At 38.4% G+C, this 16,529-nt stretch overlaps 4 protein-coding genes across 5 annotated transcripts in view; 1 reads left to right on the forward strand and 3 right to left on the reverse strand.

The window, feature by feature from the left end:
- Positions 1–6,193, reverse strand: part of LOC109544899 (irregular chiasm C-roughest protein) — a 143,870-nt gene extending 137,677 nt beyond the window's left edge. For both annotated transcript variants that reach the window (XM_019915320.2, XM_048668902.1), the window contains exon 1: positions 5,787–6,193. In XM_019915320.2, the coding sequence (XP_019770879.1) occupies positions 5,787–5,838 (52 nt within the window). In that variant the 5' untranslated portion in view covers positions 5,839–6,193. The remainder of the gene's footprint in view (positions 1–5,786) is intronic.
- Positions 6,194–7,412: 1,219 nt separating this feature from the next.
- On the forward strand, positions 7,413–8,099 carry LOC109544854. Its single transcript, XM_019915232.2, has 2 exons — positions 7,413–7,450; positions 7,541–8,099. Exons 1-2 carry the CDS (start codon positions 7,413–7,415, stop codon positions 7,695–7,697), a joined length of 195 nt encoding a protein of 64 aa, XP_019770791.1. The 3' UTR covers positions 7,698–8,099.
- A 46-nt stretch (positions 8,100–8,145) lies between these two features.
- On the reverse strand, positions 8,146–11,702 carry LOC109544852 (probable RNA-binding protein 19). Its single transcript, XM_019915228.2, has 13 exons — positions 11,570–11,702; positions 11,249–11,453; positions 10,981–11,153; positions 10,665–10,925; positions 10,441–10,609; positions 10,180–10,383; positions 9,929–10,123; positions 9,600–9,862; positions 9,396–9,531; positions 8,953–9,260; positions 8,697–8,899; positions 8,388–8,613; positions 8,146–8,328 (listed from the first exon to the last, which is right to left on the reverse strand). The coding sequence occupies exons 1-13, from the start codon at positions 11,603–11,605 to the stop codon at positions 8,161–8,163; spliced, it is 2,547 nt and encodes an 848-aa protein (XP_019770787.1). The 5' UTR covers positions 11,606–11,702; the 3' UTR covers positions 8,146–8,160.
- A 159-nt stretch (positions 11,703–11,861) lies between these two features.
- Positions 11,862–16,529, reverse strand: part of LOC109544851 (lysosomal alpha-mannosidase) — a 7,180-nt gene continuing 2,512 nt past the window's right edge. The window contains exons 9-18 of the mRNA XM_019915227.2: positions 16,057–16,256; positions 15,784–15,968; positions 15,526–15,725; positions 15,233–15,469; positions 15,091–15,182; positions 12,744–13,020; positions 12,553–12,688; positions 12,375–12,496; positions 12,174–12,323; positions 11,862–12,119 (exon numbers count right to left, since the gene is read on the reverse strand). Coding sequence (XP_019770786.1) covers positions 11,895–12,119; positions 12,174–12,323; positions 12,375–12,496; positions 12,553–12,688; positions 12,744–13,020; positions 15,091–15,182; positions 15,233–15,469; positions 15,526–15,725; positions 15,784–15,968; positions 16,057–16,256 — 1,824 coding nt within the window. The 3' untranslated portion in view covers positions 11,862–11,894. The remainder of the gene's footprint in view (positions 12,120–12,173; positions 12,324–12,374; positions 12,497–12,552; positions 12,689–12,743; positions 13,021–15,090; positions 15,183–15,232; positions 15,470–15,525; positions 15,726–15,783; positions 15,969–16,056; positions 16,257–16,529) is intronic.

Genomic DNA, 16,529 nt, shown 5'->3' on the forward strand with positions numbered 1-16,529 from the left:
GGTCAATAATAAGGAAGAAATCGTCGGTTATATATCGTGAATGCTGAAAAAACGCATAAAATGTACCGAACGTATAGCTTACTATACCACACACAAAAAAGAAACGCAGAAAGGGGCAAATCCTAACGCAAATTAAAGAAACAAACACTAGACAAACATTGCTTAAAAATCGCCGACATAATCACATAGGCAGCACGTTTGCATTCTGTTTGCTTTGTTGAAGCATGCACATGTCTAAATGTGTTAATATCGCACACCCTGTATAATGCAGGAGCACATCTAAGACAATAGTTCTGCGAATGCAGCAGCCCTTTATTCCCCGGTTCAATCATTAGGGCTGAAAGGAATTTCCGTAATTATGGAGTTTAATTGCATGAATAGTGTTAATTCTGTTTAGCAATTGCAGTTGGGCTTACTAAGTTATTGGTTAAATATCGGTTTAACTCAGCTAATGGTTTTCCAACCGATGTCTACAGAACATTGCTATCTCCAGGATTCCAGGCTATTATATTGTGCGGCTTTTCCTAATAATGCTCCTATTACAAACCTAAGCGCAGTTTGCCTGCCTCTACCGTCAATACCGCGAATACAATAAAGAAAAATCTGTTTAAGGGTGGGCTCGATTGCCTGTGGAAATAGGCACCCGAGAATGATAAACTACTGAATTTTCCCCGATATATTCCGAACAATATGCGACGGAATCTTTCAATTAATAAAGCGGTGCAAAACAATTCTTAAAGCGTTTCGACAAGTCGGATCAAAGTCCACCAATCCCGTAAAATCCCTTTCTAGGGCCTAGTTTCGGCTGGCTTAACGAATATTGCGATTCGCTGCTAAATCCCCAAACGGATATAGAGGCTTAAGACGTTAAGATAATGGAAATGGCATTTCGGTAAATCGAGTCCCAAAGTGCTGGTATCGTGCTAAAAAATGTTGCCGAAAACTCGCCCGAAAAGAACGAAACGGCAAAAGGGTTCGCACAACGAAATTAAATTAAAAAGGCTGCCAATTAATAAACAGCCAAGGGACTCGCCTAAATTAATTGCAACAGCAAAGGATAGATTTACATACAAAACACACCGCTGCCAGGATGGATTTCAAAGTGCACGTTCACATAGAGTTTAAAGTTTTACACTGGGTTTACTCAATGAACTTTTATCTCAGAGGGAAACACATTAGTCTCAGTGTTGGTTTTGGTTATCGCGTTAAGTCGATTTCGCCTCTCAGCGTCTCACGTTCAAATTATTTTATATTTCCAGTTTTGCGATGTGCAATTATATTCAATCTAACAGGCAGATTTGGTTACTCAAAGGAATGGAAACAGATGCTCAAATGCAATATTCGAAATCCGGCAAAAGTGTATTTTGTGTTTTTTAAGCAATAAATCCAACCTTTGCCTTTTTTGCGTGACTGTCGAAAAAACTGCTAAAACCGTTCCAAGAACATTACAAAAGTTCTCTCGCTTAAGAGCTAGAAAAGTAACCGGTTTTCTCATCGGAAGCTTCATTTGAAGAGATTCTAGGCAAAGTGATTGAGCTACACCACTGAAGATCGGGTAACTAGAAGATCCGCAATGCGCGCAAGATAATAGGCGGAACCATGGATAATGGTTTTTCGGGTTTAGTAACGACAACTCGTGCCAACCAATTAGAGTGACTTCTTGCAGCCACAAATCGCAATTTGACGAGAAAAACTCCTAACTAATTTCCCGTCAACAATTTGCCCCGGTTGATGGGGACAACAAGAGCGTACCCGCTTTTCAAATATTTACTGAACGTATGTAATTACAGCTCGTCCAATTTTACCGGAGATAAATCTTTTCAATTTTAATTACTTTTAAAATGGATTTGAATTAGGGAACTGTAATTTCATTTGCTATTTAAGCCGAATTTAATCTAGTTTTAACGTATCGGAGGACTTAAACGGACTGAATGTTGCGGAAACTGGATTCGAGTGAATTGTTGAATTAGTCTGTTAAAATTCCGGCAGGCGAACAAAAAATCGCCTCGGATAAATGTTAAGTAAATAAGCCCAACAGAAACATAGTTCCAGCCTCAGTGAAAAAGAACGAGGAAGAACAAGCAGAATTTGAAAAGATCTGCTTCAACAACTTCCAAGTCGATTGCGCCCATTCACTTCATTCTAATCGAAGCGAGCTCATCGCGAAACAATGACTTTCTAAATGCCGTACTTCCTAATGGATGCTCCAACAAACAGGAGAAAATCATCGCCAAAGAACTTGGCACTAATCCTGTAACATCGCAGAAGGCACATGAAAAAGTCCAGCATATGGAATGTTTTCCTGAATAATGATGGAAACTTCGTCTAATGTGCGTTGTGAAAATGGTTCTAAATTCGTCGCAAAAAACCCTATTGAATTTTTACAACTTTTCCTCTAGTTTCGCTTCAAACTATTACAATCCCTTGCAGAACTTTGACGCGAAATGTGGCCGAAAACGTTTAAAAATACATTGTCTGTGTCCCTTTCGGGCCATTAAAATACAGTTTCGGTGCTCTTTTAAAATCACATTTTCAACACTGTAATCTTGGATCTTTTCCAAAGCACGCGGTTATGAATTTTTTATCGTGACATTTGCTAGAGGACATGATAAAGACTATACAGTGGGCTCAAACAATTAGAGTGTACATATGAATATCGCAATCAATAAGTTTATTTAATTTGCAAAGGTTTGCAGTTCTTGAGACACCCTGTATTGGTGGTGAAAAAAACTGCAAATTTTATTTAAAAAAATACCATTTTTCCATTTATATGAAACGAAATGACAAAATTATGACCATAAAATCAACAATCTGTTGTCCCATTGGACAAAACCGAATGGAAACCCTGTTTATTCAGGATAGAAAGTATCTGTTTGGTTTGCGTTTTGTTTCACACATATTGAGTCTTAACTCTTAATGCTGGCATTTCCGGTACTTGTTGCCCTTTATGGGAGCGCTGCATGGGATATATTTAGAACTCATAAATAAGCCATATGTTTGATTAGAGGCTTCTTTTTTTAGGGATCAACTTCTTGCAGGAAAATTTCGTTAAAAAAATTGATGTAAAAACCGCAGTTACAAGATTCTCAAATCATCAAGTGAAATAAAGTGTTAAATAAGAAATGACGCATCTACATAAGGAGACCTTAAGAAAATTAAAACTTTTGTTAAATTCGAGTTTAGCTACCAACTAAAAACTGTGTTCTGGCTTTTTAGGGTATTTTAGGCAAGATGCAAAACGTTAGAAACAAATTATGTTCCACGAGCGGCTAAAAGCCCGAAAAGCTCACCAGTTTCACTTTTTTTTAACGAAAAAGATTCTTATTTCAAACTGTTTTACTCTCAGTTCTTTTGATCCACTTCTCATTCCATACAAACTGATAATTATCTCATAAATGCGACTTTTTCTCCTCATCAAGTGCCATGTTTGGAAAATGCAATATATCTAATAATCCGACAGTGCCACAAACAAACCAAAAATGGAAACAATACAATAAAAGCATTCAGTATTTTATGGAAGATTCAATTCGATGTATCGGTCGGATATAAGTTCCGAAGCAAACAATTCCTTTCTTATCAATCTTGCTTTTATTGTTTGGTTTTATGTAGTTATTTTTGCCCATATGAAGGACTTTTATGTTTTAGCTTTCGATGAAATAGAGCACTTTTTCCGATTACAAGTCGTTGGGAAGTTTATCTGAACGCCAAACTTTAATAATTCCACAAAGGAAATAATTCAAGTAAAATCTGTTGGCGGAGTCGTTTTAGAGTAGAAATTGACAAATAATTCAATTTGTTGCAAATTTTAGATTTTATTGAGCAAATGTAAGAATTTAGAAGAAAATCATGTGGGAAATTTAATAACGCAACAGATAAAGTGCGAAAAATGTATAGCAAAATACTGAAGAAAAACGCCAACATTTAAGTAATCAGACTGAGAAAACATGTGGGCATACAACGTTCAATTTAGATGAAAGAAAAGAGTTTAACAATCACGTGCGGGTTAATCGTTGTTTCAATCAATAAAACGTTATTAAAAGGATTAAAATTGCTAAATAATTGATTAATTTGAGGGGAAATTTGCATTTTTTGGCAAAAGTAAAAATATTGAGTCGTTTTCTGTTGCCAGTAGCAGTACATTACCCCCGATAACATTAAGGTGGATAGTTAAAGAAACAGACGAGCTAAAAAAAGAAGAACAGAATGCCAGGAACTAGAAAAAATCATGTCGAGAACGAAACAAACCAACAAATAAAATGAGACAAACTGCTATCAAAAAACGCCAACATTTAAATAATTAGACTGGAAAAAACATGTGGGGATACAACATTCGATTTAGATAAAAGAAAACAGTTTAACAATCACGTGCGTGTTAATCATTGTTTCTATAAATAAAACTTCTAATTATTTGGGGTGTGGAGGTAAAAGAAAAGGATGCATGGTACAGTTGTTTTCACGGTTGGCCTGTCGAATAAACAGCGGCGGAGATTCTTTTTAGCTTTTGTGTTTTGCTAGAGCCAACATCAAAGCTGCTTCAATTTTGCCCGATCTTTATACCCATACGTATATGAATTTTTCGATTCGAAAAATATCTCCACTCAATCAAGATCAAAGCCGCTCTACATTCGTCTATCTTTAAGTAACGCTTCAAGTGCAACGCGTATTTTATCGACATACATTTATTGCAACTTTATTCAATAGTGAAGATGCACAATGACCACGTCAAAGATCAATCCTGTTCAAAGGCGTTTTCCGGTAGTTTTTAGTATTTGTAGAAAACGACCAGGAGATATTCCGGAGCTAAAAATACACCACTTTAATGCCATCCAACAAACAGATGCGATGATGTTCGTCTTGAGAGCAACGGTTCATGTTATGTGATATTGAACTTCATCGGAATGCTTTGCTTCTATAAATATCTGGACGCAATCAGCTCAAAGATGCAACCATCTCTTTAAATTTGTTGATTGAAACAGGGGAATTTCACTCTTTTTGGTGAAATCATTAGGGGAAGTCAAAGCGCAAAGTAATGCATCAGTAAGATTTCTGCATAAAGAAAGACATTAATATGTATGCGAGCTACATATTCGGGTTTATACTGATTTGCATGCCTTGTTTACGGTGGCTGAGTTCGGGTTAAAAACCTGAGTATTGGTAACAAACAGTAGCGCATGCAACAGCTAGCGATTATTAACATTTAAAATACACAAAAAATCAATGAGACAACGAAAAAATGCTAAAAACTTTTGTGCTCAAACTTTTAAACAATCCCGACAATGATTTCCTTAAATCCGGAAAATAAAATAAATTGACTACCCCAAGAAATTGTTTTTTTTTTCGCAATAATTCCTGTCTGTGTTCAATTAAGCTGTTTTAAATGCGTTTCCCCCAGCTGATTTCGTCTGAACGAGAATTGATAGAACTTCTCTAATTTGCAAAGATTTAAAGTGATTTATGGAAAGTTAACGCTGAACGCTGCCGAAAACCGCCGACTGATGATTCAGTTTTACGCTTTCAAATTGTACCTGCTTTGCATTTATATTAATATTTCGATTTTGCCCGTTCGAATCGCCCAAGCGTTTTAATTCAATATGCCGAAGATACATTTAAAATTACAAGTAGTCAAGTCTTAAGACTGTGGGGCCAAAATCTTCTGCTTCGAGAAGCTGGATTACTAACTGTTAGATTCTTAAGTGCTTCAACTACAACTTACTAGTTAAAAACAAGATTTACAAACATCGACAAAACGTGCATTTTTGATGTAAAAAGTATATTTTAGTGGCTACCTCTAGCAAGAATCCCGAAAAAGATAATCCTGAGCAGCATTTCTCGTTGCATGAGGTCTCAAGTTAACGCCAGTTTAGAAACATTGGGCAGTACTCGACAACTTTTTTGCCACTCACTAATCACTGTGCGAAAAGTGCGCACTCACAATCGGGGTTCATCAAACAAAAGTTGAGAGTCTCGGTAAAAGTTGCTTAAAACTATATGAGAACAAACCGCGCAAAAGTTTGCAAAGTTTTGTCCAGATGCGCCCAGCAGATCATCCACTACTCGGTTTTGGCAAACATGAAAAGCACTAAAAAAATCAGCAAAACTGTGTAGAGTGAATTCGAAATCTGGCCAATTTGTCGAGTTTCGCGTCTTTTCTTTGGGAACTGGGTGAAACACGAAACCCCTGCTTTTCAGCTACTGCGCGATTACAGACTGAAAATTCGAATTTAGTGTTTGTGAACGGGAGCGCTCAAGCCGTGAATTTTCGGTGTGGCGGTTTGCGCAAAAGTAGTTCTTTTTCCATAACAGCGACTTAACGTTTAACTCACACATTCGTTTAAAAAATTCAACTTGGGTTTCTTTGGTGTGTATATTTAAAACGAGAATTAGCTGCCGTCGTCCAGCCAAATAAAATAAGAAAAAACCATAAATCGTTTAAAAAAAATCCATCACCGAATTCGTGGACAAAAAGTGAGCTAAATTGCCACTTTTTACCAGCAGGGTATTCGAAATAGCGTTAATTCATATAAAGAAATGTTCCATTCAACACTCTGCACCTGGACAACAGTCATTATGTGTGTTTATTATTATTAGTGCTACAGTTATTATGATTATTATTATCTATTTTTATTATTATTACTTGAACAACCATTTTTTCTTGTAGCTTTTGCCAATTACAAATTATGTTCTTCCTTCGATTCTCCACTTCCGAAACACGCATATTTTCGAACACTCAGGCAAATTCCACGGGCCAAATTCCAATTACTCGCGAAACACAAAAATCTAAACCATATAAATTCATCATACTTTTTCAGTATTTCTGCTAACTGTTTTTTGAATAATTTAATAATTTAATAAAAATAAATTTAAACAGTGATCAGACTCCGCAATTTTTTGTTTGAATATTTGCAATTTTCCCCAATGATTTTCTGGCAAAAAATTATTAATAAATTATAATGCAAAATGCGATTTTTTTTGGCGTTGCAACTATTGACAACGTCGCAGTGTCGTCACATCGACGCTTCCTTCACTTCTTTCGTCGAAAATTCACAGACGCGGCAATGCCAAACCTACCAGAATTTCTGGGAAACTGTATAGCGAATAATTTATAAATTATCGGCATGTACAAACAGTAACACACATCTGGCGTTTTATCAATATTCTCATAGTTAAAACTTCAGAAGTTGCCAGAATACTCACTTGCCAAGCAACACCAGTTCTAAATTTAATCAAGAATTCTTCTCCCCTGATGTGATATCCCGGAGGTGGCCACTCAGCACTTTCCTATCAAGAAATGACATAACATGCCGCATTCTCAGATGATTCTGACATAAAAATTTCAGATTTTATATTTTTTTGATGCATGTTTGATTATCTCACTACTGACCATTCAATTTATAATTAAATGAACGTAAAGTATGCCGTTAGGTAAAACCGCAAAGGTAGGAATCGGTTGGTAAGTATTTCGGCGGGTAAAACCTGCTAGTGATATAAATCGGCAACTTAACCTACAAAATCACCCCATCATTTTTTTAAACTATTTCAGGGTTTTCTGTACTATTGGTGGCTTCTACTCGTTCTATTGGGCAAAGACTAGCATCGAAAAGCAGCGCTATGAGAATATGAAAGCTCGACAACGCATGAGACAAGCAAACGAAGGAATTTACGATCCCAGCACCAGGAAGTTTTCGTCAAGTCTATAGGACTTTACCAGCTGTTTTTTGCCCAATACTATATTGATCAAAATGTCACACGCGGAACAACAAAATCTCCAACTTATCCAGGAATTGGAAATTGAAATGATGGCTGATATGTATAATCGCATGACTGCCGCGTGCCACAAAAAGTGTATCGCTCCGGTTTATAATGATTCGGAAATTCAAAAAGGTGAAGCCGTTTGCATCGATCGCTGTGTCGCCAAGTTTTTGGACATTCATGAACGGATTGGCAAAAAGTTAGGCCAGCTCTCCATGCAAGATGAGACTTTGCTTAAAAAATGAGTGCAGCACTTCAGTTTTAGTCGAATTAGTCTTTTCTAGAATTAATTGTTACCATTGTGTGAAAGAATGTTGTTGATCGTTGAGTAATAAAGGATTTGATAGCGACTTTGTCAATTTAACGTTCACCCACATGAATGAAAAAAATCAAGACTTAACGAGTTAAAATTTATTCAATATTATATACAGCTTTCTTGGACTTTACGTCCTCATATTGCTTGAAATGTTCCGTTGTCCTCTTCCTGATTTCCTCCACTCCTTCCTCCGGTGAGGCCCATTCCAAAACAAGGCGTCGCCCAAACAAGTGAGTGCTTTGGCTGAGAGTTGCAAATGCATTCTGAAAAAAAAAACCTATTGTTTTGCGAAAGTTTTTCAAAACAACTCTGTATTGTTTACCTTTGCATCCGCTTCAGAGGTATAATCGACAAAAGCGAATCCTCTGTGTGAGTTGCTTCCGTCCATCTTCTTGGGCATTCTGAGAGCCTTGATATCTCCAAAGTGCTTAAACAAGTCCAATAGTTCATTGGCTCCGGCCTGGAATGGCACGTTTCGGATGAGAATCTTTGATCCGTTTTGTTTCGATAGCTTGGTGGCTTTCCGTGCAGACGTGGGCTGCTCGGTTCTGCAAAAAGATAACAATTAGAAAAGTGTTTCAGATACTTTTGAGGTGTGGTTTAGAATCTTAACTCTTATCTATAATATTACCTTATAGTCTTTTCGGATCGCTTTAACTCCAAAGACTTTCCGTCCAAAACGCTCTGCTGCATCGACTTGAGCGCGTTGTCTGCACTCTTTTTCAAGTAAAACTGAACGAATCCATAACCCATTGATAGTTTTTCCCCTGGGTTGTTGTGGTCCTTTTTCGTGGCTACACTTGCGTGCTTCAGTTTTCCACAGCCTTCGAAATGCTGCCAACAAAACCGCTTTTATATCCGGATATTTTGGACCAAGTAAGACTTACCTTCCTAAGATCCTCATCCGTGGTTATGAAATTGAGATTTTTCACAAACAATGTGGTATCCGGTTCGGCTTCCCCTTCACTTTCCTCCTCTTCGACTGGAGCGTTTTCATTATCTTCGTCTTTATTACTATTATTATTATCCTCAGGCGTGTTAGCTGGGGGTTTCGAAGCAACGGGCGCTTTCTTGGCATCAGCCAAGCTACTTTCTGGGGCCCATTCAAGGTACAGGGGAGCGCTCTTGAATTTTGAATACGCCAACTTCAGAAAAGCCTTTCGGGCTTCCGATGGCTCGAAAAATTCCACAATCGCTATAAAAAAAATTAAAAGGGTTGGATTGGGTGATAAAAATTAATTTTTCTGGAAAATTGTTGATGTAAATTAAGAAAATGTGCAGAGAAGTTGGAGCAATTTTTAGGTAGGAACCGATTATGATTTGTCTTTACCTGTTATTCCACTAGGCGGCAGAATAACTCTGCCTAATTCGCCGTGTTCGCCAAACATTTTCCTGATTTCCTCAGCTTCTGTTCTTGGAGGCAAATTCTTCACCAACAGCACGGTTTTCGACCGGGTCTTTGGAGCCTGCAATTAAAAAATCCGAGCGTTTGTTAATCCCTCTGCGTGTCCCTGCTCGAGTCAAGAATACTCACAGTGTTAAACATATCCACTAACACTCCATGTTCTTCCAAATAGTTTCTGGTTTGCAACACCAGTTGGGTTTCACCTAAAGCCAGCCGAGCAGCAGCGTTGCCTTTTGCGTCCGGACCAATGAGGTCGTCTTTGGTTACTCCATAAGTTCCTGCCATTACGCCCGCAACAGCATCATGGCCCAGAAACAGCGTGTTCCAGTTGTGCGAAGAACCAGCTTGGGATTTCAACTGGGCGGCTTTTTTGCTCTTGTAGTTTGAAGATTCTGCATCAAACATCAAAATTTTCATGAGAAAATCGAGAATATTGTGAGTCTTATATCGTCTCATACCGTCTAGCTTCTCCTCTTCCGATATATCTTTGGCTTTGCCAGGTAGAAGATGCATCATTCGGCCTTGCAATATTGAACCGTCTAGTTCTGTGTAGGCCTTCACTGCATGCTCAGGCATCACAAACGTTACAACAGCAAAGCCTTTCGATTGTCTCGAAGTGCTGTCTATTGGTAAATTCACTTCTGCTAGCGGACCTTGAAAGAAATTGAAATTTATGCCTTTGTTTAAAAAAATGTGTCGGACAACTAACCATGCTTGACGAATAGATCTTCCAGATCCTTTTCCGTTGCAGTGTATGAAAGGTTACGGATAAAAATGCGCCCAGACTCTGCAATGTCTTCTTCATTCTTCAGCGCTTCCTCCTGGCTTTTCCATTTGCATCTCTTCGAATCAGCTTCAGCTTTGCCTGGGTCATTTTTCTCCACATAGTGAACAACTCGAATTTGTCGACCTTCTGCAATAAATAAACCACCATTTATTCAAAGCCAACACATTGAACCTGGCTACTAACTGATGAAACTTTTGTCTTTGCGCAAGGCAACCTTAAACTTGTCCTCACTCTTGTAGCCAACGAAGGCAATTCCCTTTACTTGCCGTGGTATTCTTATGCTGAACGGAATATTCGACTTGAAAAAGGCTTTGATGTCTTTCTTCTTTGTAGAGTATGGAAGATCTATCAGCTGCGACACAAAGAAATTGATATTTGTGGAGAGTGTTAGGGGGTTGAAAGGGTACCTTCAAAGTGAACAGCTGAAAGTTCTTTTTCTTTTTCTCATCTTTGGGTTTAAGTTGTTTCTCAACCTTGGCTATTCCTTTTTTTAGCAAGTTCATATATTCCATATCAGACACAGGGGCTTCTGCGATTTTCTCCGTTAATTCCTCAGCAGGTTCGGTTTCTTGATCAGTCGGTTCCTCAGTCGGTTTTTCCAGTTCTTCTATTGCGTCTTCCCTGTTGTGGACCATCAAGAATTCTTTAAACATCGGGTCATTTTTATACTGGAAAAAGAGTTGGAAGTTAATGCAGACCTAAAGAATCTACAGCCTAATTTACCTTCTGCAACAGCTCCTTGACCTCGTTGCTTTTTTTTTGCTTCTTGGGTGGTTTAGCTTTCTTCTCCGAACTATCTTCATCTTCACTGGGCTTTCGCTTTGCCACATTAGCCTTTTTGAAAGCGGTGCTATCAGCTGCATATTTGCTCCATGATTTAGGCTTACTGGCATCTCCTGCAAAGAGTTGAAACTGTTTTTAAAGAAACCTTGCGAGATGGGAAAGTGAGCAGGGACGACAGTTTTCATGGAGAAACCGAAGTTAAACTTGCCTAATAGAGCGCAATTTTCCACTGTTATCTTGGTCGTGTTGATGAATGAGTTGTGAAGAGTTTTAATCGCCGTTTCGGCCTCCTGCTCATTGCGGAACCCCACAAAGCCGAACTTCCGAAACTTGCCCTCCTTGGTGTATTTCAACTGAATGTCCGTAATAGCACCATGCTGGCTAAATAGCTCTCGCACTTTTTCCTCGGTGATCTAAAACAAACAATTTGATTCTAGAAGAAACGTGTTTTTACCTTTTTATCAGGTTTATCGGAATCTGCTAAGGAAAGTACGGTCAAGGGCTGGAATTTTATTGATGTCACACTTACAGCTTGGGGAAGGTTTTTTACAATCAGACGAGACATGGTGAATTAATAGGTATTTTCCATATTCCAACTATACAGTAGACACTCTGGTAAATAGATGCATATGCAATATTGAGGTTGGGTATTAGGGTCCTGTCAGTGAGACTGGAGATCTGACATGAAGGAGCCTCGTGCTAACCTCTGCTAAACTGGCAACGCCGAATAGACGGCCGGTATTTCAAAAGTTCATCAAGTAACCGAAAACAAACCGTTGGAATTGCCAGAAAATACTTAAATAAACCGGATAAAAGTGCAGTAGAGTAAAAATCAAATTTATTGTCCAAAGCAGTTACATATAGAATAACTTGGCCTCGGTTTTAATAACAAACGTTCGAATTTGCATTGGTTTTAGCGTGATTTCAAATTCATCATCACTCAGTAGCTGATCTTGCTCATCATCCACTTGCGGCTGGTTGCCGGACCTGAATCGCATCCTTCGGGCTTCATCGATCCATTCATTGCCACTTAAAGTCGTCTCCCTCACTGATATTATGTTGAAGGTAGTGAAAAGCTCCTGTGAACATTTACTGGAATAAACAAAGATAACGAAGATCAGTTAAATGCTTACAGAGAGATTTACGGCGGCAGGCTGCGATAGATACTGATCTTCATCTTTGGCAAATAAATGCTCCAGCCGCAGAAGAAAGGTGGAATCACCCCAAGGCTCCAAAGTTAGAACATGCAAGTTAGCTGGCAGGGAAAACTCCAGTCCGGAAAACTAGAAATTTTGCTTTAAAAACCTTCACATAAAGACCTGCGGGGGTTTCACCTCCATTCTATTCTCCAGCTGGTATTGCTCAAAGCTGTCTTCATTGGGGATGGAGATGAAGGTCCAAGCATCCAACAGCTTTCTTTCAGCAATGTCCCTTTCCAGTGCCACAATGGTTTGTTCTGGAATATCAATTTTTAACACCGCCAAATTTGGTTTTCCAAAAAGGTTTTCCTACCTTCTTCAGATGTAGGATTTATGTGCCCGGCAACCATATAATGCAAGCCTCTTACCACTACTCCTGTATAATACGCCCAGTCAAAGAGCTTCTCTTCCACTCCCTTGTTGTCGTCCGCTTGAGTACTTCGATGGAGCTGGAATTGAAGATTGAAAAAAATGTTTTGGACTTTGGTATGGAAAATTTGGCACCATCAGCTCGATTTGTCCGTCTTCCAGGCTGGTGCCCCCTTCAGCTCGGTCGGTTAAGACACTAAACTGGATGTTCTTCCTTGGGTCTTGCAGAGTGATCTTTGATGTTACCGGATAGTAATTTCCAGGCTCCGGCTCTTTCAGGTCCACCTTCCATGTGGGTCTGAAGTCTCTAACGCGTTTCAACATCTCACGGCCGTTAGAGTCGGTGTAAAACGTGCCGTTACTGTCCAACTGGGTGGAATATTTCGTTATCACTTCTCGTCCATTGAGTTTACTGGAAAAAATCATTGAAAGTTCCTTAATTTTCTACTTTTTGTGGATTTTACTATTCAAAATTAGGTAACAGAACTTCAGATTTTTTGAGTTCAAAAGTGAATTTCAGGTTTCTCAGGTTTCTTTGGTTTTCATTGGGTTCGTTTGGGTAAATTGGGGTCAGTTTATGGTCAAACCCAGACGGAATTCTTGATTAGCAATCGAAACCAGAATAGTTGATGAAGAATTTCTGATGAAATTATATATCGCCCAAATACGACAATTTAATCTATTATTTCTTTAAATGTACCTTTTGATCTGTTTGAATAATGCGGAGGAACTTTTGCGGAGTTTCATAGAATTTTGAATATTCAGATGCTGATTTCTCCAAATCCAACAAAGACTATAACTTGCCAGTTAATGCATTTTGCAGGGCACAGTTAATAGTGTTCTGCAGGAAAGTTTCGAATTTTCAGCACCATCATGGATTTTTTCAGATATTTTGTTATATGTTGTATATATATATGTTATATAAGTTGATGGACTTTTCAGCGGCTGCAGTTGGGCGAACTCGTTTCCAGCAGTGGTTTTTCTAAAGGATTTAATGAGCTCGAAACCTGGGCGTTTTTTGATCTTATAGAGAAAAGTAGGTTTTATTATCTTCCGAAGTTTCGGGCTCTCTCCTTCATCAGGGATTTTTTGGAAAAAAAATTGCGAGCTGTTTTTATCATTGCCTGCCACAATTAATGGATAAGTTTCGAATTTATAAAAATAAAAGCCTTTGGGTTTTGGCACTTGGTGATATAAAGCCACTTGTACCAATGGCGAAAGTTTTGAGATTAAGGCATAATCAGGGAATTTTTCAAAAATTTTCTAAATCGGCTGATTTTTTCAAGCGTTGCCGTTTGACGCACTCGCTTCAACAGTAAGTTTTTCAATAAATTAATAAAATTACAACTTCAGATGTGCGGCATTTTGAACAGAAATGTCAGTTCTATTGAGGCCCAACGTTTCGAATTTGCGCACTCCTCAGGAATATTTCAACAACTTTTCAACTTTGATAATTTTTTCAAGCACAGTATTGGACAAACTGGTCTTCCACAATTGAAAACTTTCGAACCGACAGATATTTAAATTCGCGGGTTTTCTGACTTTGTGAGTATTACTGGTATCATTACCGAAAGTTTCGAATGTACGGAATAATCAGGGAATTTAAAAAAAATTGAAATCGTCTGATGTTTTATTATATTTCCGCTTTTCCGGGCATTTATAAATTTGAAGTGTGGATTTTAGGATTGAAAATTTGAAGCAAAAAACATGCTCTTAGTCAAAAGCTCTTCAAAAGTCACCCTTTTTGGAGTAAGACGCAAGTCCTCATAAAATGTATGGTTTTTGAAAAAACGACTTTGCAAAGAGGTTTCTATGTTCTTTGAAAAATACGCAAAAAGTGAATCTAAAATGATAATAAAATCTGGTCTGGTCTGCTTGAATAGTCACAAAAATATATGGGAGTTTTTAAAACGATCTTGGAAATAGCCTGATGATGACTCAGAGCCGAAATTTTTGTCACTTATAAAACAGGTTCTGCTCAATAAAAGGCATTGGAAAGTTACTCTCTAATTTAACACCTTTCTGAAAAAATACCTGATAATTTCCGGCCCGTCTAAACAAGCGAAAAATACATACAAAATTCTAAAAAATTATTGAAAATTCCTTGAAAATGAGGTCAGATCTAAACGTTTACCACTTATAGAATAGACTTTGATTTACAATCGGGATTAAAAAGTGACTTTCTAGCTTTGCAAGTTCCTATGCAAATTAATGTGAAACTTTGCCTTACATAAAAATCAGCTGAAGCAATGTAATTTGGAAAAATTGTTAAAATTTCCTGATCATAACTGAAAACTGAAAGTTTTCGCACTTGTAGAACAACCTTTGCCCTACCAAATGCATTCCAATAGGTAAATTTTAGGAAACAACTGCGAGTTGAATTTTTTGATGAAAGTTTTCTGTGTTTTTTATGCCCTTTTCCTTCCCTTTATCAAAAATTATAGCTAAAAGTGTTCAGGTCCTTGTCATGAGTAGTACTTACAAATTTGGCAATGAACCCACGATCCAGTCAAACTCCACAAATTTCTCGTCGTGATAAAGGCGCACAGTTTGACTAACCATGTCATTGTAGACCTTTAAAACCCACCTGAAAATCACCGAGTTTCCAAAAAAAAAATTTTTACCTGCTGAAGCTCCGTGACCAAACGTCCTGGATACAACTTATTAGACTGCACGAAATCAGCAACATTTTCCAGCGGTATTTCTGGATCCCTCCGGAAAATATACGCTCCTGAAGGTTTCGCTTTGTCCACCGAACCTGCATAGTACTGGAAGGTTTGGTTGATATCCACAGTCACGTTGTTCTCAAAGTGAATTTTTCCTACAATGCCAGCAGTCGGATCCACATCGAGCCCCACATTCTATCAGTGAAATGGAGGTTCAGTTGAATGCTGGAGCATTCAAAATGGGTATTTACATCGTAATGAATGCAAAAAGTGCCGTTATCCAAAGCCGTCACGTCGTCGCCCTCAGCTCTTTGCACGTAAAACGACTTGAATCCCAATGGGGGAACGTTTCTGGCCTGGAAAACCAATTCCAGGGTAGCGTTGCTGGTTCTTCCAGGTATTTTGAGTATTTTGGGATGAATCGGGATAATTTGGACAGTTTGCCCTCCACCTAGCAAGTCAAAGATGTCTCTCATATCTGCGATTGTGTAACTGAATAACTTCAATACCTGAAGGTTCTTGGACTTGGTAGGATTTGCCCCAAACTGGCACTCTGACATACTTGTTAACATATCTACTCAACGGATTATACACTGTAACAACGAATCTTTCTGAACTTTCTGAGAATTCACACTGACTAATGTTCGCAAGCAGGCAGTGCTCGAATGTGGGATGATCCTTGTTAATTAGATTGCTGTTGGAAAATTTCAAAAGAATACAATAAGGAATTGAACATCCAGAGCGACAAGAGGCTACAAGAACCCCTTCTCCCTGCAACTTACGCCAAAGCTGTTGTGGTTAAATTATCACATTTCCTAATGGCGCTGTGCAGTTGTTTTTCGTAATCATTTGCCACATTCTCCTTTTCAGTGCCCGTAATGGCATCATGATGCTGCATAACGCCCATGGCTTCCCTTAAACTGTTCAGCTCCAGTTCGTGTTCACTGGAAAGCCCCGCCGTAGCGGAAAGTTGCTTCGAAACCTGCAAAAGTTCGCAAAATCCCCGTGTTACTCATTCCATGTTTTCCGTCCCGTTTTTACTCATATCTCGGAGGCAAAATGAGCAAGAACGCTCATTTGTACATCATTCTAGAGAGAAATAAATGGCCTTTTAGAAAGTGAACCATGGATCAGAAAATGTTGGCAGTTTTCTCAAAAAATGCTTGAATTCAAGTAGTTTTAGATTTGCGTGGTTTTTTTTGAGTTGCAAAATCCACTTGAACATGACGCTGCTTTTTTCGAAGTTTCTCAAGAA

Source organism: Dendroctonus ponderosae, unplaced genomic scaffold, assembly GCF_020466585.1.
Source record: "Dendroctonus ponderosae isolate FM_Combo_2020 unplaced genomic scaffold, Dpon_F_20191213v2 Dpon_F_20191213_8, whole genome shotgun sequence".
NCBI classification, from domain to species: Eukaryota; Metazoa; Arthropoda; class Insecta; order Coleoptera; family Curculionidae; genus Dendroctonus; species Dendroctonus ponderosae.

Coding starts and splice junctions, on each gene's coding strand:
- LOC109544854 (XM_019915232.2), top strand. CDS start 7,413: ATGCCGTTAGGTAAAACCGCAAAGGTAGGAATCGGTTG. Junction 7,451..7,540: donor GCAAAGGTAGGAATCGGTTG/GTAAGTATTTCG, acceptor AAACTATTTCAG/GGTTTTCTGTACTATTGGTG.
- LOC109544852 (XM_019915228.2), bottom strand. CDS start 11,605: ATGTCTCGTCTGATTGTAAAAAACCTTCCCCAAGCT. Junction 11,454..11,569: donor TAAAAAACCTTCCCCAAGCT/GTAAGTGTGACA, acceptor TGTTTGTTTTAG/ATCACCGAGGAAAAAGTGCG. Junction 9,532..9,599: donor TAGTGGATATGTTTAACACT/GTGAGTATTCTT, acceptor TTTTAATTGCAG/GCTCCAAAGACCCGGTCGAA.